This window comes from Phlebotomus argentipes, unplaced genomic scaffold (genome assembly GCF_947086385.1).
Source record: "Phlebotomus argentipes unplaced genomic scaffold, Phlebotomus argentipes genome assembly contig_15, whole genome shotgun sequence".
Lineage (NCBI taxonomy): Eukaryota > Metazoa > Arthropoda > Insecta > Diptera > Psychodidae > Phlebotomus > Phlebotomus argentipes.
The window spans coordinates 10,672,892-10,697,284 of record NW_026776181.1 but is presented as its reverse complement, the minus strand read 5'-3'; the positions used below and the strand labels follow the sequence as shown (position 1 = coordinate 10,697,284).

At 38.2% G+C, this 24,393-nt stretch overlaps 3 protein-coding genes across 4 annotated transcripts in view; 2 read left to right on the top strand and 1 right to left on the bottom strand.

Moving 5' to 3' along the window:
- Positions 1–34: 34 nt before the first annotated feature.
- LOC132262660 (transcription initiation factor IIB) lies at positions 35–2,760 on the bottom strand. The gene is made up of 3 exons (XM_059761996.1): positions 2,633–2,760; positions 2,162–2,436; positions 35–1,629 (listed from the first exon to the last, which is right to left on the bottom strand). Exons 1-3 carry the CDS (start codon positions 2,647–2,649, stop codon positions 971–973), a joined length of 951 nt encoding a protein of 316 aa, XP_059617979.1. The 5' UTR covers positions 2,650–2,760; the 3' UTR covers positions 35–970.
- A 56-nt stretch (positions 2,761–2,816) lies between these two features.
- Positions 2,817–3,658, top strand: LOC132262109 (U6 snRNA-associated Sm-like protein LSm4). The gene is made up of 5 exons (XM_059761246.1): positions 2,817–2,929; positions 2,990–3,031; positions 3,096–3,194; positions 3,255–3,362; positions 3,427–3,658. The coding sequence occupies exons 1-5, from the start codon at positions 2,927–2,929 to the stop codon at positions 3,616–3,618; spliced, it is 444 nt and encodes a 147-aa protein (XP_059617229.1). The 5' UTR covers positions 2,817–2,926; the 3' UTR covers positions 3,619–3,658.
- Positions 3,659–3,747: 89 nt separating this feature from the next.
- LOC132261842 (uncharacterized) overlaps positions 3,748–24,393 on the top strand; it is an 86,528-nt gene continuing 65,882 nt past the window's right edge. The window contains exons 1-2 of one of the 2 annotated variants that reach the window (XM_059760849.1): positions 3,748–4,167; positions 14,924–14,965. In XM_059760849.1, the coding sequence (XP_059616832.1) occupies positions 3,832–4,167; positions 14,924–14,965 (378 nt within the window). In that variant the 5' untranslated portion in view covers positions 3,748–3,831. The remainder of the gene's footprint in view (positions 4,168–14,923; positions 14,966–24,393) is intronic. The other variant, XM_059760850.1, reaches the window with a different exon arrangement.

Here is a 24,393-nt window from a genome sequence, read left to right as displayed (position 1 = left end):
TAGAAGAGCATTTATTGAATAATAGAGTAAGTAATGCGTTTCCAATGTCATTTATTGAAATTTTTTACCTCATGTTGGACAATTTCACAGATGATTTCTCAATTTGTAGGATTTATATATGAAATCTTATATCTTTAATATCTAAGAAACTCTTCCACACTGTCGCACAGAGTCAATGATAGTGACTGAAGGGAGAGGGATGAAAATAGTGGGACTGCATATCAAAAGTGTCCCTTTAATCACCATCAAGGAAATACAAGAGCTAATAGAAAGAGTTCTCATCAATTCAACACCACTAAAATGTATACGATTAATAGTTTCTGTTCACTTTCTTGTCTTACAGTTGAGAAAATAATAATTTTAAGGCCTCATTTACACACACACACACACACACACGCGCTCGCACAAGTTTCCATCTTCGCTCTTATAAATTCAGGTGTACGGAAAAAGGAGTGTCTCATATCTTCTAAGGGAATCCATTGCTGCGACAGCGCTGCTCGCAGGCCCTCGATTGAGATAATAAATGCATATTGTGTAAATTCTTGAGGAGACAATAACATTTTGTTGTGAGCAGATAAACTGCAACCTTTTGAACTGTTTTTATCATGTTCTTTGCCTTTTTGATATCTTTTTCTTTTTACTTAATTAAATGTTCTCACTGTGGTATTCTGTGTAGTTCATGTTCAAAATAATATGACAAATCAAACAAGATTTTGCAACTACTGTAAAATTTTGATGATTCCTTCAAATTCAATACATAAAACATTTACGCAACTACATCAAATCCACAGTGAGTGCCTCATAAACACACTCAATCGAATCCCTTCTCGAGCGGCGTCTCCGCGGCGAAATTATATAGAAAATAACATTAATCGCGAAAATCAGAAAACAGAGGTTGAAGAACCAATAAAGACGAATTTTAGAGGATATTGCAAGTAAGGTATATCAATTGTACATCAACTTGCTGTGCCTACATCTGTGGCAGCTGGTCAATTGGCGTGGTGAAGCGGAAGTCCTCAGGGAAGAGCTTCACGGCGTGCGGATACATGAGTTTGTACGACTGTCTGATCGTTACGTCCGCCACTCCAGCGATGTCGCCAATCTCCTTCTGGCTCTTCTTGTGCTCGGACGCCTGTGATGCCATGTAGATGGCCGCCGCGGCCACCGAAATGGGCGATCGTCCCGGCACAATGTCCATCTCGACAGCCTTCCTGGCAATGTGCGTGGCCGCGCGCTGCACCATGTTGGGTAGATCGAGATTCGAGCAGAAGCGCGACATGAAGTCCGCCGTCGTGATGAGATCCACCGACGTGGCGAGCGCCTTTAAGGTGAGCTTGAAGCACCTGCCGATCTCCTTCTTGCTGATCTTGCTCACAGCGCAAATTTCCTTGAAAGTGCGCGGCACTCCTTCCTGGCGACACGCGATGTACAGACACGCCGACGCCTTGGCGTCATTGCTGCGTCCTTTCAGGTTCTTACCATCGTGCACCTGCTTGAAGAGGTTGTTGGCGCGATCCACAATCGTCTTGGGCAGATTTATCCTGTCTGCCATTGTGGAGATCTCCTTGAAGGCCGCAATCAAGGCACGATCGGAGCTACTCATCGTGCGGCGATTCTGATACTTTGAGGCTGAAAGACCAGAGGAGTTTCCAGGTGAGAAAGAAGGTAACATGGCAGAATAATGCAGAGCAGAGTAATTAAATTTATAATATGTCTAATTAGTGACTTTATTAATTTCCTGAGGGAAGTATTAAATGCTCTATTGATAGTTCGTAAATCTCCATTACTTATTTATATAATAAATTCCATTCAATCGACATGCAAGTTTAAATGCTTCTAAACTATGTGTCCAAATAACACTGTTGATTTTCCCACGGAATTCCGTGGATATTAAATATCGAGGTGTTCGCAACTGTGCAATATATCATAATTAGTTTTGATACAACCTTGAAATTCATAATGATCAATTTTCATTGTGAGTTCTTGTTGCTTGCTTAGTGATTATCTTTATCAAGTTTCACACTCCAAGTGAATATAAACAAAATATTGCACAAAGAAATGAAATATCAGTTCATTTGCGCCACTTTGTAAAGAGTTATCAATCTGTTTGTAGAAATATGAAACGAAGGATGCAAGGATGCTGAATGCAACTGATACTCACTCCCGAAAGCGTCGAAGGACGCTGGTCCAGTTCCTGGGCCGATCATTGTGGACAAGTCGCCGCCGCTCAGCAAAGGATTCTCAGGACCTCCCACACGACTGGGATCCACGCCGGACTTTTCATTGCTGAATGTGCGCCACTCTGAGCCCACGTCGATGACGCGATCGCCCACGACTAGTCCGCACTCGGAGCAAATCATGTCTCCGGCCCTGTAGTCCTCGATAAGGGGCGCCTCTGGGTGCGCATAGCACACCACCTTGTTGGAAATGTCGCATCTGCAAGGGAGAATGCAATCAATACGTGGCACGACGAGGCCGCTGGAAGTTTCCAGCTGCGGAAAAACTCTCAAATATTCATGGATTCCGTGGGAAATTGCCAATAAAAACCCTCCATTGCTGAGTCAATGGCATTTCCCCAAGGGTTCGCTTTTCGTTCCATATTGCAAGTTGTCTAGCCATAAAAAACAATAACCTCGATGTACTCGCCATCGCAGGTGATGTCAAGACACTTTGGGGCACTGTCTAAGGGCGGAGTACTACTGTTTCACTGTAAAATAGGGAAATTTCTATTGCATTTTCTCACGTAGAAAACTTTCCAAACACGATTTGACAGAATGACGTCGCGTTCGGAGCGCCATCTGAGTCTCCGAAACGGCAGTAACTCGAATAGGCTTTTTCGGAAAAGTGAGTGTGAGATTTGTGGTTTTTGTAAACAAGAAGAAAAAGACACGGTTTTTGCTTGGAAATTGTGAGAAAATCAGAGAAAATGGTAAGTTAACTAATGGAATAACACACCATAGAGACTTTTGTGACTGTTACTTCATTATAGCTGCCACTATCGTTACTGAAAACCGCTCAGAGTCACCCGATGGTAAGACACCTGAAACGTTTAGGGTGAAGTTTTCTAATTTTCATAATTATCTTGAATTCTCCAGCTCGTTGAGCTCAAGAATGGTGAGACGTACAATGGACACTTGGTTAGTTGCGATACATGGATGAACATTAATCTCAGAGAGGTGATTTGCACGTCTAAAGTGAGTTGTTTCTTCCCTATCAAACGTTTCAGTTTTCATAACTTCCGATGGCTTTTCCAGGATGGCGACCGATTCTGGAGAATGCCTGAGTGCTACATCAGAGGAAGTACTATCAAATACCTTCGCATCCCCGACGAAGTGATTGATATGGTGAAGGAAGATGTTCAGGTAAGATGACCTTTATTCAAAACCTCTTCGTATTTTATAGTTTTTTTTCTCTACATTTGAACAGCAAAAGACAAGGAATCGACAAGAGATGAACAAACAAAACCGCGGTGGACAAAATCAGCGCGGCAGGAATCAGCAGGGCCGGAACAATGCCTTTTCCGGACGTCGCGATGGTCAACAGAATCGTCAACAGCATCAGAATAATCGTCCCTTGGCGCCGGGAAATAAGAATCCACCGAAGAAGGTTCCGAAGTAAAGCCTAGACGTACTTGAGAAATAAATCATACTAAATATTCCTTGAAAATTAGTTTTCCATGGAAACTTATCGGCAGGTGTAAAAGGTGAAGCGGGCTTTTGACAGAGTATCTGATATAACCTCACAAAGAGAGAGAGAGTGTTGTTGTGGTTTTGTGACCACGCGCTTGCTTATTTTTTCGCATTTTCACACGGTTTTTCTCCAGATTTTTCCATGAATTACGTTGGAAAGGTGTTTAATAGAGTCTCTAATATATTTCGTGCGAATCGTCTGAAAGAATTGGGCAGCTTTTATAGGTGTTCTGGGCAAAAGAAATTTTGGTGTAAATTGCCGGAACGCGTGTGGTTTTTCTGGCAAATTTCTCAGCATCCCAGGAGTGTTTATTTGAGGACAATGAGTGAGGAGGTGCAGAAGTGTCTGCGGCAAAATGCTGCAACCCAGCATGGGGACAGGAATCTGCTGGACGACAGCATCATGATCTTCCGGACAAGTGAGTCTCCAGAGAGGGAGCATCCGGACGCAGGCGTCTGGTTTGAGCCTTTAGAAGAGGTGAGCAATCTCATGAATAATTCCGAGGCAGAACTCTAATCCGCACATAAATGCTTTTGTATATCTACCACTTTCCAATTGAAAAACTTTCTCAGCAATTTTCCTGGGGAATCACTTAAGTTTCCCCAGAGATTTATAGACCTAGAAGTACAGGAGTGGTAAAAACTCTCTCAAATCCACCTGAGCAAGTTCTTTTTCCTTGTTTACGACAATGTAAATAGGATAAATTCTCATTTTGGAGTTGCATTTCCCATTCTGTGTTCATTGGAAAAGCGCGGAGACACTCTTGGTGTTTTCCTGTGAACTCTCTATCAGTTCACCTTTTCCGTCTTCCGCTGCACTCCTTCGGGCTCTCTGGGTGGCAAGAAAAGGGGAGTTGGCAGGGGAAGAAGTGGATGCAAAGCTTTAGTTTTGTGTTGTACAAGAAATTGCAACTTTCTCGGAGAAAATTGTGCAGACTCAGAGTTGATGACTCCAAGGATTAGAGATGAAGGATGAAGTTGATACACAGGAGATATTAGAAATTCTCAGACTCCTGCAGTGTTTATTCAAATGTTTGCTCGTAAGCTAACAGGTTTAGTGAGCTAATATTGCGTCTTGCCATTTTTATCTCTCATCTTCGATGATCCCTCGCTGCTTGCTTTGCATCTCTGGTGCGCTGTGCATGATTCAAAAACGGGGGTTGGATTTGAATGGGTGGCAAAATATTCTCGAAACAATGGCAAAATCATAATAAAGTTTAGTGCTGTGGCATTTATTAAATGGATTTTAATGCAATACGTGAAATTTTCCCAAAATTCCCATACATTCTGGCAAACTTGAGAATCTCAAATTGCTGAATTTGAGCGATGATGAAGAATCGCATCCTGGTCCGCTAATGAGATGTGTATTTGCGGATTTGATTTCCATGTGTGCTGATGTTTTATCCGAGAAATTCTGTAAGCGACTTGGGGCGTGAGTGAAACAATATATCCATAAGTAGTGATTTTAATGAAAGCCTATGATTTTGCACTGATGGAGGAAATTTTTGAAATACTTTTTGTAGGCATGTTTAGTCTCGTGAGTCACGAACATGGCGGTTTTTTTTCTCCCTGGGAAAATTCCTCCCTCGAGATAGAGAGAGAGACAATGGACTTTTGTTTGGGGAACTTTTCGATTTTCTTGTTAAATCAATTGAAAAAGTTTGTCTGGAGGAAAGGTTTGATAAATTTGTTTTGGGGAGGCAGAAATCCGACGAGGCAGAAATGCTCAATAGTTTGTCGAACACAGTGTGATTGACAGATTTTACACGTCTTTGAGATGCAACATTGTATATATTAAGAGCAGTTTTAGAGTGTGTGATTTATTTATACAATTGACACAATTTGCTCTTTGTCAGTTGCACATCATATTCTTTCGCGTATTTTCATATGCAAAGTTGGGAATCAGCTGAAAAGGTTACACACGAAGGTTGGAATTCTTTTGAATATCATTGGATTGAAGAAGAAAGACAATGAAGAGTATGAAAAAAGGACTGTTAGATTGTTTATTTTGGGTTTCCACTGTTTAAGTTTCACTGATTATTTTGGAATAATTAAACCAATTTGCATTTTATAGTGATTTCAGTGGTAAATTTTTCATTTTCTTTCTTTTAATGAAACACACATTGAACTGGCACATCTGATAGAGGAGAATTTGATCGAAAACAAATTTCTTGCATTGAATAGAACATTTCTGTAAAACTTGGAAAGTAATTCAGATAATTTCTCTGCTTGTAACATCTAACAAAGCGTTCACTAAATTTGTTTAAAACTGAATAAAATCTCGTTGCTACAAAAATTAATATGATGACTTGAATTTAATGTAACTGCTCGAGTTACTACGTGTGTTTTTTACTGGACAGCGTGAGTGGTGTGGCAACTGCATTAGATTAAATTTTAATTACTCCGCATTCTGGAAAGTTCATCTCAATCCATTCTGTTAGTGGGGATTTTTAACTGGGCAAGACAGCAAGAGAAGGGTTGATTTTCTCTCTAGAGTATTTTGCTCTGCTCCGTGTGCAGTTATTTTGGGGTCAAATTCCCAGCCAGTATCTAATTCGGTATTCCCCACAAAACCTTCTAAATAGGACAACTTCACTGATGGTACGGAGTTCCACTCTCCCCAAAAGGACAGTCAATGAACATTCTTTGGGTGGCTCTCTGGAAAATCTCATACAATCCATAAATTCACTGCACATTGTTCTTTGGGTTTGAGGAGGAGCCGAGGAGACAAAGCATGTCACGGTGGGGAATAATATTGTCTTTCGCGAAGGATAGAGATTCTCATTGACTTGCTTCCTCTATTCATTGGGTTGAATATGAAATGTTGCGTGATGAGATTCTGCAATGAAGACGCACACACAATGGCATAGCTTTTTCACAATTAAAGATGAAGAGGCATCCTTGAGCTTTACTCAATTCCATCCCATTATCTCCTGTGCCACTTGTGCTGCGGAGAAATAAATTTTCAACTCCCAGAGAATTGTAGAATGTTTTTGGTTGACACTCGTCTCGAGAGTTTTGAGGGACAATTTTCAACTGTTTCTCTTGAGATAAACATGGCAAAAGTCAAAAGTGGAGATTTTAAGGGCATTTTCTGCCTCTGTTATTTGAGATTTTGAGTTACATAAATGTATAAGGATATTCAAATGCTGGGTTTTAAAAATTGTATAATTAAAGTAATTCCATACATTTCGCCACAAAATTTCCAGTGCAGAAAAGACACTGATAAATATGAAATTTCCCGAGAAAATATGAGTGTAGTGGAATGAGTGTAATTGGTATTCCGCTCAAAAATATCGCTTAACATGCCCATTGGCGTGAATGGTTTGTTGTGGGAAGAGATGGTGAAATGCCAGACTTCTTTCCCTGCCATGGCGCGCTAAGAAAATTAATATTTTCTCCCAGGAAGTTTATTCACTTGAAAATTAATTTCTATGCACGTTCCAAGGCGCATCCCTGCAATATCAATTAAATTTCCACGCTGAAAAATATCATATATCCTCTTAGCACGTCATCATTCATGCGCCCAGAGTAGTTTCACTTGTGTATGTGCAAAAGGGAATGTTCTAACATGAGAAAAAGTGTGTGCTTTGCAAAATTTTAATTTGCTGAGTATGTCGCCCATTATAAAAATTCACACGCTATTTTATATTAATATCTTTTCATCCTCCACCACAACATCGTGTTTTTCTGTTAATGCACAGAAGTTTGTGCATATTGCACAGAGTGTGTTGCTTATTCTTCGTTGATATTCTCACAACTGTTTTTGGGGGCGGTTGGGTGGGCTTTCAACACCTTCAATTTGCCGCCCATCTTCCAGCATGAATGTATTCATAGTGGAAAATTTTGCACAATCTCCCCAACGCTCAGGCCATTTTTATCCTTTCATCTTCCGCAGCACTATTGAGAATATTGTAAGATATTAAAAGGATTCACCGGCAAAAAATTCATGTATCTACACATGTGAGGATTTAGGCAAAGGTGGTTTGAGGTATACAAAGAGTGGAAAATAGTGGGAAAAGTAACTAATAATTTCTCTCTTTTAATTTGAATTTAGTCTAGAATTTCTACACAAGAAGTACTTTGAAGTTTCAAGATTTGACTTCAGCAATTAACGCAATGTATCAAATGTACTACGACTGTAAAAATTTTTTTTAGTCAATATGCTTGAGAAACTCTTTTAATAGATGTTGAAACACTCGATTCAGTTTGTCAGAAGTCAGAAAGTGTGCAGCAACTGCTCTGTGTATAGCCTCAATTACCCTTGAGCTGTGCAACAAATAGATGTAGAGGAAAAATCCTCTTGCCGCAAGGGAGAGAAACATTTTCCGTGTGGTGTTAAAATTCAAAACAGGAAACGAATTTTCACCTACTTGTGCCTTCCTCTTAGCGATGGTGTTCATAAAAGTTGCTGTGCCGCCATTAAGTTGAATGAATAAAATGCTGGGTGAGAGGATTTTCCTAGATATACTATGGCGCGTTTTTTTTTCTCTTCTTGTGTAACATGAAAGCACTTTTTGAGAGCATCTTTTATCATGCAAAACAGCCAAAGAATAAAATCAATGAATGCGCCTGTTAATATTTTATCGTCCTCTTAGACGGCGCGATGTGTCCTCACATTAAAATGTTAGATAAATTCCACGGTGATAAAAATTTTATTTGGAAGTCAGTGGAGCTTTTATTTTCACTCGAGCTAAGCTTAAAAGTTGCTCAATGAAGACGATGTGAAGTGTAAATTTTTTATGATAAATCTTCTGCGGAGATCATCTCAAATTGATATCTATTGACACATATTTTTCATTGTGGATTTTATTTGGGAAAATTGTCCCTAATTGCAATTGCATCCGGAAAGAATTGGCTGTAAAGTCATGTTATAAGTCGCAATGTAATTGTTATTGGGTGAGGGATTCTTCACTGGAATTGGCGAAGCTTTTGAGTGGGTGGACTTGGTAATCTAACCAATTTTCTCAAACCGGGGATCGCCTCCAATGGAAAGAAAACACAGGGGGGGGGGAGTTGTATTAAGACACTCAATGTAACAATTCAAACAATTTCCTATTATTAACTTTGTAGATTGGTTTCTTTTTCTTTCTCTATCATCGCGTCTCTTGCCTTCGATTTGCATTTAAATTTAGATTGAGAGGCAATTTGCGTGAAGGCACTTTGACTTAACGCCACTTTCTCAGGTTTTTCCGTGCCTAATGGGAAATTAAAGAAATGCCTCTGAGGAATTATGTTGTATAATTGGTGAGTGAGAATGGGGAAAAAATCTTTTGGGGAAAATTTCTGTATATCTATAGGATACTTTAAATGACTTTCGCACACCACATAAATTTTCCTGGTTGTGTGCATCTCTAAAATAATCTACCACGGCAACAGTTTGTCCTAAGCAGTGTGAAATTATGAACATTGTTGAGCTGAGCAATTAGTTGCAATTAGTGTACATAAGTTCTGAAATGCCAGTGACAAATCAAAACCATAAACACACTGAGAATGAATGTCTCGTTCAAAATATTCAGGCTACAAAGCAAATTCCATTGAAGTGGTGTGACCAGAAACAATGCAGATACTCCCAAGTCAGGAGACTGATTTCCACTGCAGGAATTCTCTAATTAAATTTATTTTAGTCCCACTCCTGAGCTGGGGTGAATTAAATGAATATTGGACAAGTGGTCTCTTGACTTTCCTTGCCCAAAGTGATTTATCACCACTAAACTGGTGACTGAATATGGCTTTTGGGCGTTTGTTGGAAAAAGCACTGCAAGTGAATTTTGGCGCACAGTTTATAAGATTGACGATAAATTTATCGAGTGTGGGTTGGGGTTAATTTTATCCATACAAATAACCTTTTAATAGTAATTTGGTCTTTATGCGCTTACCATCTGTCCGCGATGTGTAATGAAAAAAGCGCTATCCGCACTGCAAAAATGTTACACATCAAAAGCCATGGCATATAATGAAAATATTTTCCATGGCAAAGGGTCACATATTCCTCTGTGATGATGCGAAAAAATATCAGGGGATATACACTTTCATGTTATAGAATTTAATTAATGTGATTAAAAAATCCTGTGCGGTTTTGGTATTAAAAAATATCTTCTCCGTTGTGTACACAATATTGTCCGAACTCCCCTTTCTATGCAGACATACTTTTTCCATCATTATCCCACTGAAGCAGAGGATTTGCTGTGAATCTGGCGGTGTACGGGGATGGAAATTATTTCAGTTTAGGGATCATAAATGTTGGGGAAAAGGCAAAGGGAATTTAAAATATTTTCCGTTAACCACAGCTTATTTGCACTCAAGACAGTTGGAGTTGTTTGATTGGAATGTTGCGCGTTGCAGAAATTAGTTGTGATTTTTAATTACCCATTCAAATTAATCATATGAAAAATAATTAACACTTTTAGCAAGACATTCGAATGAATGGAGTTCTGAATTTTCAGAGTGCTGATTTCAATACCGGAGATCAAGATCTCACAGCATTTTTGTTTTAATTGCTGAAAATTGTTGAACTAACAACAAATATTTTCCTGGTTTTACATGGATTTCACCCTTCTCAGTGTGGATAAACTTTTTCACTTCAGCAAATATGTTTCATTTCAATTTACCCACCCCTTTTTGTGGTTAACATTTGTCAACTTTGCGGGATGGTTTGTGCTTTGCGAATCTCTGCACCGAGGTCCGCACATCCTCTGCATTTGAGCCTACATGTTTAACTACTTCCTCCACACAGAGGTTGTGAATCAATTCTTCTTCAATGAAAATTACGACGTGTATTTCAAGGCGACTTGCGGGGAAAAGTGGCAAAAGAGAGGCGGCAGAAGAATAAAAATTGAAAATGGTGTATTTTTAGCTTTTATGTGGACTTGTAGGAAATTTTTTTTATCTACCAACAATATGGGACGTTCATCTTAAATTACTGTGCGGCTCTCGCAGGCACTCGCCCAAGACATTTCAGAGAGATCGGACGGCTTTTTCCTCCTCAACTATTTGTAGCGGATTGATTGGCGTGTGACATTTTTCCACATGATTTTCCATAATGTTGGCATGGAAAGTGCATCCATTTCCTGGATGGGAGCCCTGGCAAAAGGAGTTGGGGCGAGTGGGCAATTAATGGCAGACTGGGAAAATGGGTTGCAAATTGAGGTGAGAGAGAGAGAGAGAGAGAAGAGAGTCATTTTACTGCACTGTCAACGAGAATTTATAGGAGAGTGGCGAGAGTGTGTGACAAAAAAGGGACTCTCCACTTCATCTGCATAATAACTTCTCGAAATAGTGGCCAAAGTGGACGAAATATTCGCCCACACGAAAAAGCTCAACACACATATGCGATGTGACATTCCCTGGGCGACTTCCTTTGCGCGGTAATTCACGTGAAAAGTGCATCAATTGCTTTCCACTTTTGGCGGAAAATCCGCCCCCATTGTGAGGAAATGACGACAAACACGAGGGAATGTGTAGTATTGAATTTCTCAATCGATAGTCGCACTGGCGGATGAATTGACTTTGCTTTTATGTTTACTTGGGTGAGAATCATTGGTTTGCCCAATGCAGAAAGCTGTTATGCCCCTAAACCGCCATGTTTTGATGTACATGATAAATTTCCTGTCAGGTATCTTCCGTATTTACTTAAAGTTCATATGAGAAAACTTAAATTGGATTTACCTTGGTAACTGCATGGAAAAGTGTCGGCAGAAGATTGAGAATAATTAATATTTCTTTCCATTGGAACCACGGATTGCATAATTTCCTCTGCAAAACACGTGCTTGTCTATTTGGATGTCTGCACGAAGAATATCCAGACGTTGTATTTGAAGAAGAGATAGAAAACCTCATGGGTTTTACATGAGGGAAAACTTTTACATGGGTGAAAATCCCATGTGAGTTCTATAAATATTTTGGCGGTACGCCAGTCAATTCCTTCTTGGAGGCTTTTTCCGTCGACAGATTCTCCTCACTGGCTTATTGTTCGGCAATTACTTTTTTTGCTTTCTAAATTTCTTCAAGAATTTTAGGGGAGAGCTAGTGTTCTGTTCAAAAAATAAAAAATAAAAGTCTACCAACTATGAAAATCCATGGGAAATTCTGATAAAATTGTGTGAAATTTCTTTGTAATCATTGGCAAGAATCTTTTTCAGTTTCATTGAATGGAATAATGCTTAAATGCCATGGCTGATTTTTCATAATACTTTTCATATTTACTTACTTTATTTATCACAGCGATATTGGAGTCATACATAAATATAATTGTCTGATATTACTCTGCACTCCGCTATTTCATTAATGGTTCTTTATGGCTGAAATATTTGCGCTTCAAATTGACAATTAGGCTCTTGTAGTGACTTCAAGTGACAGTGCTTTTTTGCCAAGAGCTTTAGCGAATGGGATGAGTTTGCCGCTTCTTGACATAAAGCACACCGTGACTCACTTTCAACTAATCATCATTAAAATGCAAGTGATATCGTGTAACAGTAAAGAGATTATGTGGAGATTATATTACCCGTTGGTAACATGAGGAAAAGTTTTCACTAGAGAGACGCTCATGGCAAGTTTGAGGCGGGAGTGAAGGTGAAGAAGATGCTGGCAAAAATGAGCAACTTTGTGGAGGGGTTTGGAGGGAGTTGAGGATAAAATTTGATAAAATATGACAACATTTTAATCACTTGGGAGATGCTGGAGTTTGTTGGAGCGCTCATAATTCACATCCACTTGCAAAAGTTGTGCCGCACGAATGTTTTCTGGGATGCATCGGAACATGATCATATTATTTACATGGCATTTTTAGATGCACTCAAGAGTCTGAAGGCAAAGCTGTATCGTATTTCATTCTCCAATTCACGTGCATGTGTTAAGATTGGCTATTTGTGAATTAAGTTAACAAGTAGCTGAGAAGGTAAGAGTATAAACGCGTGAATACGATCAATATAGGGACCAAGGCGAACCAGAGTCAACTGACACAATATTGCTTATGATACGAGACGCTCTTTTGTCATTCATAGATGAGAGAGTTGGTGAGAGAGTCGCTGAGATGCTGAGATATTTTCAACTCACACATGCAAAACAGGCGATTTTGGATAAGTTTATTGCATTTTTACTGCTTCTTGATGTGAAGAATTTATTGTTTGGATATTCAAGGAACTTTTCTTTAAATTGCACAGATATTTTAATATTTTCACAAGTTTGTTCAAAAGAGTCTTCTTAAATTTAAAGGCTTTGACCTATAAAGACAAGATTATTCATTTTCAACTAAAGTTTATCTGTTAGCTCACTTCCTTCACACTTACAGTCGTGTCTCGAAAATTGTTTAATTGCTAAACTGCATATCTCAGGGAAATTGTTAAGGATTCTTCTTAATTGGGTTTATAAGGAGTGCAATATCTTGAAATTGGATAAGCCACACACACTCTTGATGAAATCCACTCCTCCATAGTTTTGTATGGAAATTTAAAACCCTCTCACTTGCATTCTGAAATGGGTCTCACTCTCTAGCTAGCGAAAAGTTTAGAGAGCACTGGAATATGGACAAAAAGCTCGTAAATTATTGAGCTCAATTTACAAGTGAATTATAGTGGGGAATTTCTCTGCAAATTCCAAATGCATAATTCTGGAAAATGAATTCCTCAGGGGAGAAGAGCATTAGAGGGCTATAAATGCACAAGTAACACATCCCTTTGTTTGCCATAACACAGAAAGGGAGAGGATTAAATGGTGAAAAAACAGACAGACTATTTGAAGTGTGCTTAAAGGAAGAAATCCGTGTGTTTTTGCCCTCAGAAAATTCATGTTACCAGCAAAGTTAAGCTACCAAAAATGGTTTCAAATCTTTCGTTTCACAAATGCGGAAAAAAAACATGACTGTGCTGTGGACTTGAGGAGGTATTGAGCTTTTGCATTTGCCCAAAGGCTCGTTGTTATTTTCATGGAAAAGAGGGATAGAGAAATTACGGAAAAGAGCCTATTCTTCGATTCGTCGAATATGCAATTGAAGAGATTAAAACCGTTGAATGGACAGGAAGAATGGGAAATGTTTTACCATTTTCAGCAGTGAATTGGCATGAAAAAAGACGAAGAGAAGGCACAAGATGAAAACCGCGATTAAGAGGATTTTTTAATTCTAAAGCTTGAAGTAAAGAATGGGGCGTTAAGAGCTCAGGACGAAAGGACATGATGATGTTCTTGTTTAAAGCAATAAATGGTCCTCCAATCTCTTCCTCATACTCTTCGAAAATGATGGTTTAATGCGGAGTTACAAAGTTGATTCATTTGCTTGTTGCTCGTGATTGTGTGAGATTAAGATAGATGATGATATTTATAGCCTTCCATTTGGGGGTTAGATGAACAAAGAGAGAGAGAGAAAGAGAGCTGACGTGCGGAGAGTGAAGAGGAAGTTTAGTGACTATAATAACAAATTCATCAAATTAAATTCAACCCCTGCCACACAGTGGAAATACACTGTCCACAGTTGTGAAATATGTACATGAAAGTGTCCCAAATGATATATAAAACATGAATATTCCAGGCCCCATCGTTCAATTTAGTGAAATCTCATGCAATTCTCAGGGGGAGATGGTTCGGGATCACTTCCCAAAACGAGCATAGAATTGGCCTGAATGTTTGATTGTAACATTGTGTCTCTAAGTAATGAATGTTTAGATGTTCACACATTGAAGTGCATTATATTGTATGATGCACAAAATGTCTGCATCATCGTCAGGCTTGGGATTTATCAATGAAATTTCATGTTGGAAATTTCCGAGATGATTTTCAAAGTGCCCAGCATTCAGTTTAGCATCCCAAATGAATGCTTTGTCTTGACTTTAGTATTTTCTTGGAGCTATCGCTTAGATGTTTAGCCATGCGATGCAATTGTATAGTGCAGAGGGGAATCTTTGAGCCATCTCGAAGGTATTCAGGATATTATCTGGAAAATAGATGTACGTGTCAGGTTTTGAACCCTGTTGCACTATATTTTCGAGTACTCACGTCTTTTCTATCGAGATTCTCCAACCAGACCTTTGAAACTGATTTTCTTTTTTATGAGAAATGAAAATTTCGCGAAAATGATCATTGCAATTTTTTAATAATCTACACTTTAAATAAATTCTTTAATACTGAAAAAGGCGAAGCACTTCGACAGGCGCATCTTATTATATACTTTTTGATAACTACTTTATATTGTTTTTGTTTTTAAAACTACATTTATGACTGAAAATCTTTTTTTTTCTTTGCAGGTATGTTCGGATGATCCTATGGAACTTTGTGAAATATTCATAGTGAGTTTCATGCAACTTTGTGACTACACATTCTTAAACTGTGATGCATGAGAGAAGTCATCAACCCTAATTGTGTGAGTTGGGGAAAGGGCTGGGCGTTTGGGGTGGATCATTATAAAAATTTAATGGATTATTCTATCATGTCGCTCCCATATCGTTGTTAACATGTGTGTTGAGCATTAAGTTGCATGGATAGCTTGAAGAGATGGTGAATTGTAGTGTTATTGTATGTAGAAAATGCTTGTACTGTAATTCACTGGGTCAACCTCAGGCGATGTACTGACTTTAGAATTTATAATTTATTGGCTGATACATAATATTGGATGATATCGAAAGTATGCTTTCACAATTGATGATGCCGGATCATTGATAGAATTTGGATTCGGTGATTAGTAATCAGTTGATTGAAAGAGCCTTTTCGAAGGTATTTCATTTTGATAATTCAGTGCAGCTCAATTCACACTAGATCTGATATTGCGTTGGCATTCCATTGAAGATGCTTATTATTGTTTAAATCATTGTCATTTGCGGATGGTGGAACTCACATTGCCTATCTGTACGATAAATTTATGATGACAATATGCGGTGGAAATTAATGGGATTTGCCAAAATACTCCACTAAAACCGCGTGGAAAGCCAGACTGTTGAAGGGAAAAGTCAATAGAAATTTAATTAATTCTCAATTACATGAATTTTCTCTAGAGATTGCTACTTTGAGGAGTGAAAACTTTTATATTCCCAGCACACGTTCGCATTTCCTCATCTCATTTTCCACTCGCATGGGATTATCAGTGTCTGGGCGTCGAAAGAAACTCAGATTTATGATGGAAAATGGATTTTCATGGTATTTTATAAACATATAGCGCGCACGGATGTGTATGTGTTGTGTATAATATTCCTCCTTAAGGAGGGACTTTCATCATCTGCAGAGGATGGAGAGCCATTGTGCGCGATTCACAGCCACATGGAGTGGCAATTTTATACCACTTAACACGTATACAGAAATTGGGAGAATTATCGCAACATTTAATTAAATATTTGTGTGCAATTTCAAATAAGCTATACACACTTTTCTATCTTGCACATATGCTTCCGCACCCCACGAGAATATACAATCAATTAATTGGCAGATTTTCACAATGAAATCAAATACAAATTAATTGGCAATTGAAAGGGAATTAGTATTACTAAATTCTGTCTAATTACTAGAGTTTCCATATAAATTTATTGATTTTAATTAATCATTTCACAAACCACGAATAGCGCAGTTTGTGTCTACAAGGTTGGATCACGTGTGAATTAATAATTATCCGCGATAGTGTATGTACACAAGGGAATTTACATTTTATCATATGTGTTAAAAATGAACTTCATTTCCATCCAACTAAAATGTGAATGTGTGCGATGCTGTATGGTTTGAAAATGCCATTTAATCAAAAGTTTCCTCATTGGCGTCGTGTTTGGATATGGTTTGTAATGTATGTATTATAAAGTGGGATGTTTAAAATGTTCGTGGATAGGAGAAATTCACTCCAACCGGTGGGCAAGTGACAAGGGAAATTATTGGGGGTGAATAATAAATTCATTTGACGACGAAATGCATGACGGAAAAACTTTCTGTGCATGTTTAAACATTAAAAAAAAAGGGATTCGCAGTGAAATTTTGTCTGTCTCAATCAACATATTGAAGAATTATGCTGAAGACACTGAAGATTTTAGCAGTTTTCGCACTTTTTTCCTTCTATCTGTCTCTATTTTTAATGAAATTTTTCATTGAAACTATATACGAAAAGAAATGACACACCCCTCTGAAGAAATGTCTGTTTTTTGATGTGGAAGAAGTATGAAGTTTTTCTTGAGAATGGTATATAAAATGAGTATGCATAGTTATGTCTCTCTCCAGAGATGAGGTGTGTGTGCATGGGTTCTCAGTGCCATTGAACGATGATGAAAAGGGGTGTTTTCCCTTTGAGGGAATTGTGTGAGAAGCCAAATATATTTCATATTCAACTTTCTTTATTCAAAAGTTTTTTTTTCACTATTGCGTCTCTGCAAATGTATAAAGCACCACTTTTAGCGTGTTCTGTGTGCAATTTTTCTCACTCAGATCGAGAGAGCTTTCATGTTCCTTCATCCGCAGCTGCCCTGATGAGAGGGGATGAATGAAAAGCAGCTTAATTTTCTTTAAATATTAAATAAGTTGTGCGGCAAGACGCAGAGAAATTGCACCTCTTGTGGACTATAAAAATTTTTCATCGCGTTTTTTGTGTACATTCCTTTTGAGAGGGTGTTTTTTATTTGTGCCTCTGTGAGAAGGGTGATAATGGATTAAATTTGAAATCTCATTGGCACTCTGGGATATTACAATTGAGTAGAGTTGGGTGGCATAGAAACTGTGATCAGAAGGAATTGACCATGATGGCGGTCATCTGGGTCCGTCTTATCAATATTGGGCGTCTCAATCTCTTTTCAATCACGCCCTCTTCAGCTATGCTTATCTGGAGGGACCCGATATTAAATTGCTGCCGAAGATGCTTTTGTATTTTAATACCTAAATACTAAGTGGAGCGGAAAACTTCGCCTTATGCTCCCCATCTCCATCTCGATGGCAATAAAAGTTGTGTGTATATTTTTGTGATTTGTCCTGCAGAAAATTGCTTTTCATCCATTCGATGTGGGGGTGTTATTTGTGTGAGTTTGTGTACTCTCGTTGATATTGGGAGAGTGTGAATCATCGTGTGAATATTTTACGAAAGATCACCAGAAAAGAACCATGAACTTTTACAATGTTGCTGAAATGTAGAGTTGAGGAGAAATTACGGCATTTGGGATGTTTACACTGGTAAAACCTACACGGAAATGTTCTCGCAGCCCAACTGACCAACTGGTTATATTGTGAAAATTAACTCTTTTGCATTTGGGTAAGAGAAGGGAAATTGTATCGATACTTGTGGTGGCTTAAGAGGATTTCCACGAAATCCCCATCTGAATACTAATAAAAGACTTTTCTTGTCTCCCGGGGGCATTTTTTCTGTGAAAAAAGAGAGAAACTACAATAAAACACTGAGAGAATGTCTCTTTTTTATCTCAGGGACGATTGAGTTAAAATTTAATGTGGTTGATATTTACAGAGCAATTTTGATTATGTTTCTCCTCTCGAAGTGTGTGTATATTATATGCCCAGATAGAATTTTATTCTCACATTCTCTATCAAATGGAATTTGGGATATTTTTTTTGCTTCTGTCTGCCTTTTTTCTGTGTCTCTCCCCATGAGACTTAATCGTTCGGGAGATATTTATATATTGTTTGATATAAATTCGGGGCTTTTTGAGTGAACAAATAAAACAATAAGGCATGTCGTGAGGTCTAGGAGGAATTTTTGGGTGGTGTGGGGAAAATAAGCATTTCATGCGGAAAATCAGGCTATAGAAGTGATGATCATGAGGAGAAAATATATGGGAAGGAGATGAAATGTGCCAAGAAGATGTCAAATGTTCAATTTGCTAAATTTAGTTATTTCGATAAATAAATTCATGTTGGGTATATGGCATAGTTTGCGGCATTGCTCATGAAGACATGTCAGAAGACATTAGTGCCTACGAGGCGCACACAAATTGCTGTGCCTAGAAAGCTTTATGATCTTGAAATAATGCTTTTAATGTGCAAATTGACAGGAAAATCAACTGAATCTTTCATCTTTTGTACACTAATTTTCAATTTATAATACATAACTGATGGTGCTTAGTTCTCAGCATCTCTACGATAATAAGTTGAGAATTGAAGCGATTTAAAACAAAGGAAGAGTTACAGTCAAGGAAAATGATAGAAAACGCTTTTAAATTAAATGTGATAATATATGAAACTTCGTCATGGCCATTAGTAATAGTGAATTGTTGATACATACTCATGTTCAAATACTTATTTATTGATCAATTTGTGGTTGTGATGTGCATATATGTTTAGTTTAAATTATTTAGGAGATAATTTTCAAATTATACATTGTTAATTCTGTGATATGCTTTGTCGATTAAATTTTGCCCAAAAAACGCCAAATAACATATAATTATATAGAGTGTTTTTGCAGTTTATTTGAAAGAAATTGCCTTAAAACGATCCATCTTTAAATGGCTTGTTTACCTTTTCCTTTCTTGTCCGATGAACTCAGCAAATATTTTTAATCATGGGATGATGTCACAGGCAATCAATAAAATACAATATGTATATACTATTGCGATGTGAGATAGCACATTTGCATTACAGAGTATCGCGCGGCATGCGGATAAATAGCTATAAATCTCGTTTGTTAGAGTTGAATAATTAGCATCAATTTTCGGTGTGTGTATGTTCATGCATGAGCGCATCACTTTCGGTGTTGATGACTGGTAATGATATAGGCATTCTAATATAAGGCTTGGCCCCGGTAATGTAATAAGAGAGCATTTTGGATAGGCTGTTTTGAGAAATATGTCGCTTTTTATGGGCCATTATCACATAAAATTTGACACGTTTTTCTCAGTAAAATTCTCGTGGCAGTGCATTATTTTAATCCAGTGTTGTCCATTATGCTGAGAGCAAGGTGTATTACAATTTTCCTACTAATTGTCATCAATCTAGGTTAATTCTCGCGAGATGTATTTTGAAGAGTAATTTTTGGGTGAGAGTCAAACAGTTTGAAATGCAGTGAAGTCATGACGAAGATTCATCTGCAAGGCAATTAAAATGAAAATTGGATGCTGAGTGACATCTCTCTTGGCGAGACGAGGCTCAAGGGCGCACAGTGCTTAAGTGTGTTTTCTGCGGGTGCAAAACAAATGAGCAATCGATCTAGAAAGGGAGATAGACAATTGGCTTTTATTCACATGTGGCAAAAGCACACATCCCATTTTATGCCATTTACCTCCCGTCACTCTCTCATGAGCAATTCCTCTATGGCGCACCAGTAAAATATAATGAAATCATCATCAACAAGTTGTGGCTATAATATATTCATATATCTTTTGTGTCTGTGCTTTTTTTCTGCTCCTCCCCGTGGCGGATCGATGTTGGAGGGACAAGGAGAGTCACCGAGAGAAATGTTGAGTCTCCGAAAATACTTATGTCTTATGTGACTCCCTCCTATACACTTCTTTTTATTGCTACTATACACAAGAATGACAATATGAATAAAACACATAATAGAGTATTTCGTGAGTCGATGAGCGAAGGAATTTTCGCCATATTCCATGTATTCTGGGCGAGTTTCGAGAGAGGGCAATCTATCGTGCCCTCGACTTTCGGCCACTCTAGAGATGTATATTCTATCGGACACTGAGAGAAATTTGGAGAATGCAATATCTTTGTCTTGCATATGCGAAATTTCCTGTGATTTTCTAGACAAATTGAGAAACTCTTTGATTTACACTCAGTGTTCATCTTGAGAGAATCCGATAGGAAATGTAATAATTCGATTCTCTGCGGCTTATTTCTTTCAGTGTATTCTGGTTGTTTGCCTTGTCTGATTCCCTTTCCTTCTGGGTGACATTTTTTGCTGTGTGTTCCACCTTTTGTGGTGAAATGTATCATCATCATATAGTTTTAGCCTGTGGGGTAGAAAATTCCCTCAGTCAGAAAATTCACTCCCACCTGAGGTGGAGGTGGTTGGAAAATTTTTCGGCAAAAGCCAGCAGATTGTTGGGGAAAAGTGAATTCGTGCAAGGAAATGGCGAGGGGACGTACATGACTTTGAAAAGCTAGGTAAAAAATACAGTTGTGATAGAGTAAGTTTCACTCGAAAAAAAACTCACAGGTAACTTGCATGTTTTATTCTTCACTAACTCTCGTCCAACAATAGTCGTCTAATAACTGGTTGATAAATTCCTAAAGCGCGTCTATTGATCATGGCGGTCAGGCGAAGACCGAGGAAAAATATTCTGGTGCTGACGCGAAATTTATCACCATTCACCATGCTGGAATGATACTCTTGTTCCATGGTATATGTCGTTTTCTTTGGGGGTGCTCGCCTGTTTCATATATTTTAGTCTGTTTACTGAAACAGGAAGACTTTGTCTAAGGGGGGAGAAAGTCGAAATTCTGGGGTGATTTAGGGGAAAAGCTGGGGCTATTTGTTGGAAATTTGACAATATTAAGTGTGTCTCTTTGTTTTTTATGGATGAATCGACCTAATGATGCAACAGAGTTGTATGTGTGCCAGAATAGCTTTCTCTCTCCACTTCAGCCGCTAATCTAGACGGCTTTTCAGCTTTGGGGGTGAAAATCCAACACAAAACCCACCCTTTAGGGGGTTTCCGTGGATGAAGAAAAGTGTTGTGGAAGAATTTCTCGAGTTTTCCCAACTCTTCTTTTCATTCCTCTTGGGGCGTCTGGCGAAAAGAAAATACCGGAGATGATGGCGAAGAAGCGGAAACACTATCACAGTGCATTATCATGATTATGATACTGTGGAGGGAAAATCGTGAGAAAATTGTCTTGATTAACTTGTTACGAGGAGTCTTTTGTGGTCATTCTTCGTGAATATACAATGTGCTATATGGTATTGTAAAAAAAAATTGACCCACTGTTTATTGCGACATAGTTTTGGAGGAAATGTATTTCAGACTTTCAGTGCTATGAGGGTGCGTTGAGAGACATCAAATGAAATATGAATACAAATTCGCTAACACTCTATTCACATGAGAAAGCTTTCAAAAGCGACTGGCGGCCGCTTTAGTCTATATGTGGCGAAAGCTCTCTAGCAAATTTTCCGCCCTGCGTGCGCGCGTGTGTGTGTGGGTGCAAAATTCCTGTGACAGCGGGGGGTCGAAGTGGGATCAGATGAATTTGTGGGGATCACATGTGATGGCATGGGAATGATGGTCATATAAAATTTGCTATATAACACTATGTGGTGTGCATATTGATTGTGTGCGTGCTAAAGTTAGATTTACAAAATCAACAAGAGAATCGCAACGCTTCACCAGTTCAACTTAATATACTGGGGAAAAGTAAAATATACACTCAAACTATTTAGTGTGATGTGTGGAGGGGGGAATAGAGATATAGAAGGGAAATACACCACAAATGCGGTGAGAAAGGAGAACATAATGTGTTGGGAAATCTTTGTAGCAAATTTCATCAGGCTTTTCAGGTTAGATTAAAGTTGGGAAAACTTGAAACATGGTTTATATTCCTATAGGTTAAAATGTGGAATACTTTGATAGACCCTAGAATGTTCCAAGAAAATGTCAGCTGAGCCTTCTCGAAATGGATTAGGACAGCCGCGTCTGTTCAATTCTTTGCATTACTGGAGGGCAGTTTTAACCAAGTAATACGAAATGCTTTTTTTTCTAGAATTCTCTTGATCCCTTAACCGAGGGGTAAAAAACTAACAGCATATAGCTCTGTTCGCAATAAAAATTTTATTGTGTGAATGCAGAAACACAGGAGTTAAAGCATGTGGCAAGTTTTGTTGCGAGAGGAAAAAGAAATCCCAGCCCATTTGATAGTTTATTGATTAGTATGAACACATGAAGCACTTGAGAGAACCTTTACTTCCCTTCGCTGTTCCACTCTATCTAATCATTGGCGTTTCTGTCCATAATTCTTTTATGTGAAATTTATCTTGTTTGTCTTCTCGGGCGGCCTTTTTCGCTTTTTCTACTTGTTCAAATGGAGAGGCGAAAAAAGAGAAGCACACAGTTGAATTCAACATGGAATTGGATTGATTTTATTTCGTTGTGCATACAAAATTAATGGAATCTTATTCGAATATCAATTTCTCGTGCGGATCCTTTTGCACAGGATATTCTCTTTCTTTGCCTGTGAATTTTTAGTACATGTACAAATTCATGAAATTCATTTAAAAGAAGAGAGTCGAGGAGAAATTTCTCTTTCTGAATTTTGTATGGATGATACTTGAGAAGATGTTCTTGAATCACCATCGAATTTAATTTCACAATACATTGTTAAGGATTTTTTTTAAAGGATCCACTGTTGTCAAATTGCTTATCAGATAAATTGTTTGTTGTGACGCTTTGTTAATTTAATTACAATCAGGTATTTTTTTTGATGATGCTCTGTTGTCAAGAGAGAAAATCACGCATAAAAAATGGTTACAAATTAATGCAATTCTGTTTGTGCGCTTTTCCAGCATTACAAGTGTGCTTTATCGATTGAAAAGAGACGCGGGCAAACAGAGTTGAGCATTTCCTCAAATATTAATGGTCAATGTATTTTTTTTTTGTGAAGAAATAATCCCAATACCTGCAATTAAAGTCAAATTGCGCAAAATTGGTACGATTTATGCCTGGGTCTCCGTCATTTATTCAATGCGAGCGGCCATGGCAAAAATAACCATTTTTTCGCGGGCGGAGGCGAAGAGAGGGAAAAATGCGAAAGATATGCTCCAAGTTGTGTGACCGCAAGTGTAAAGACATTTCCAGTGAATAAACTTGGCTTTTGAAATGTAACGCGCGCTAGAGGAAGATAAATAGTCGAGAATACATTAACATTATTTAGCATTAATTAGAGCAAAAATTATTTACGGCACTTGTGCGGGGGGGTCTTTTTGGGCAGGGTGGCGTTGAAAAAGGGATTTTCCATCCCACACCTTCAAGAGGCTTTGGACTGGGGGAATCCATTGAAGACAATTGCATTAACCCATTGCGCGCAATGCTTTTCTTTATTGCATTAGGCGCATGGCAAAGAGATGTGAATGTTTGTGGCTTTGAGAGTCTCTTGAGGAGAGAGTGAATTTTTTTCTTTTAAATTATCATTATATGGAAATGGTTCCACGTGGTTACACAACGAGACGGAAAGAAAATGATATTATTTGTCTTTCCAATTTGGAAGAGTGTTAATGCAGGAATATTGCTTATTATTTATGATGTTTAGTGATGCTTGACGCGGTCAAAACCACGCGTGGAAGTGCTAAGCGTCAATCTATTCCTGTTTCTTGACGCTTTCTGGCTGTCATGTATGCCAAGATCGATATTGTTGGCTGAAACATAATGCAATTTATTGCCATCTTAACCATAGGCTTGTTAAATGTTAATTTTAGGCATTGAACAAATACTCTAACATGATTTCTTTCTACACATCAGACATTAAAAAGTAGTAAATTTTTATGCGTTGTGACTATTTGGTTCATTTCTTTAATGAGAAAAGTAAATTACAGAAAGATCGTTATTTTCATTGAATGTAATACATAAATTTATCGAGTTGAAGTAATTGTACAAACCTACTTAGAATCCTCGTCATATAATTCCACTCAACAATGCTCAAGGGTTAAAGAATTCAATTTGCAGAATGCTCGTTCTCGCACACTTCGTTGTGTAAAATTCAGCCTTTGGGGAATCCGTGAAAATGCGTCCCTGCGGATTTTGTTGGAGAATTCCAATTAGGCGCCAATTAATTCGCGTCCATCCAAAAAAGTCCTTTTACGAAAAAAAGC

Excerpts from the sequence above, each read along its gene's own strand:
- LOC132262660 (XM_059761996.1), bottom strand. Across the intron at positions 1,630-2,161 it reads GTCCTTCGACGCTTTCGGGA|CCTCAAAGTATCAGAATCGC; the intron begins GTGAGTATCAGT and ends CTGGTCTTTCAG.
- LOC132262109 (XM_059761246.1), top strand. Across the intron at positions 3,032-3,095 it reads CCGCTCAGAGTCACCCGATG|CTCGTTGAGCTCAAGAATGG; the intron begins GTAAGACACCTG and ends TGAATTCTCCAG. Across the intron at positions 3,195-3,254 it reads AGGTGATTTGCACGTCTAAA|GATGGCGACCGATTCTGGAG; the intron begins GTGAGTTGTTTC and ends TGGCTTTTCCAG.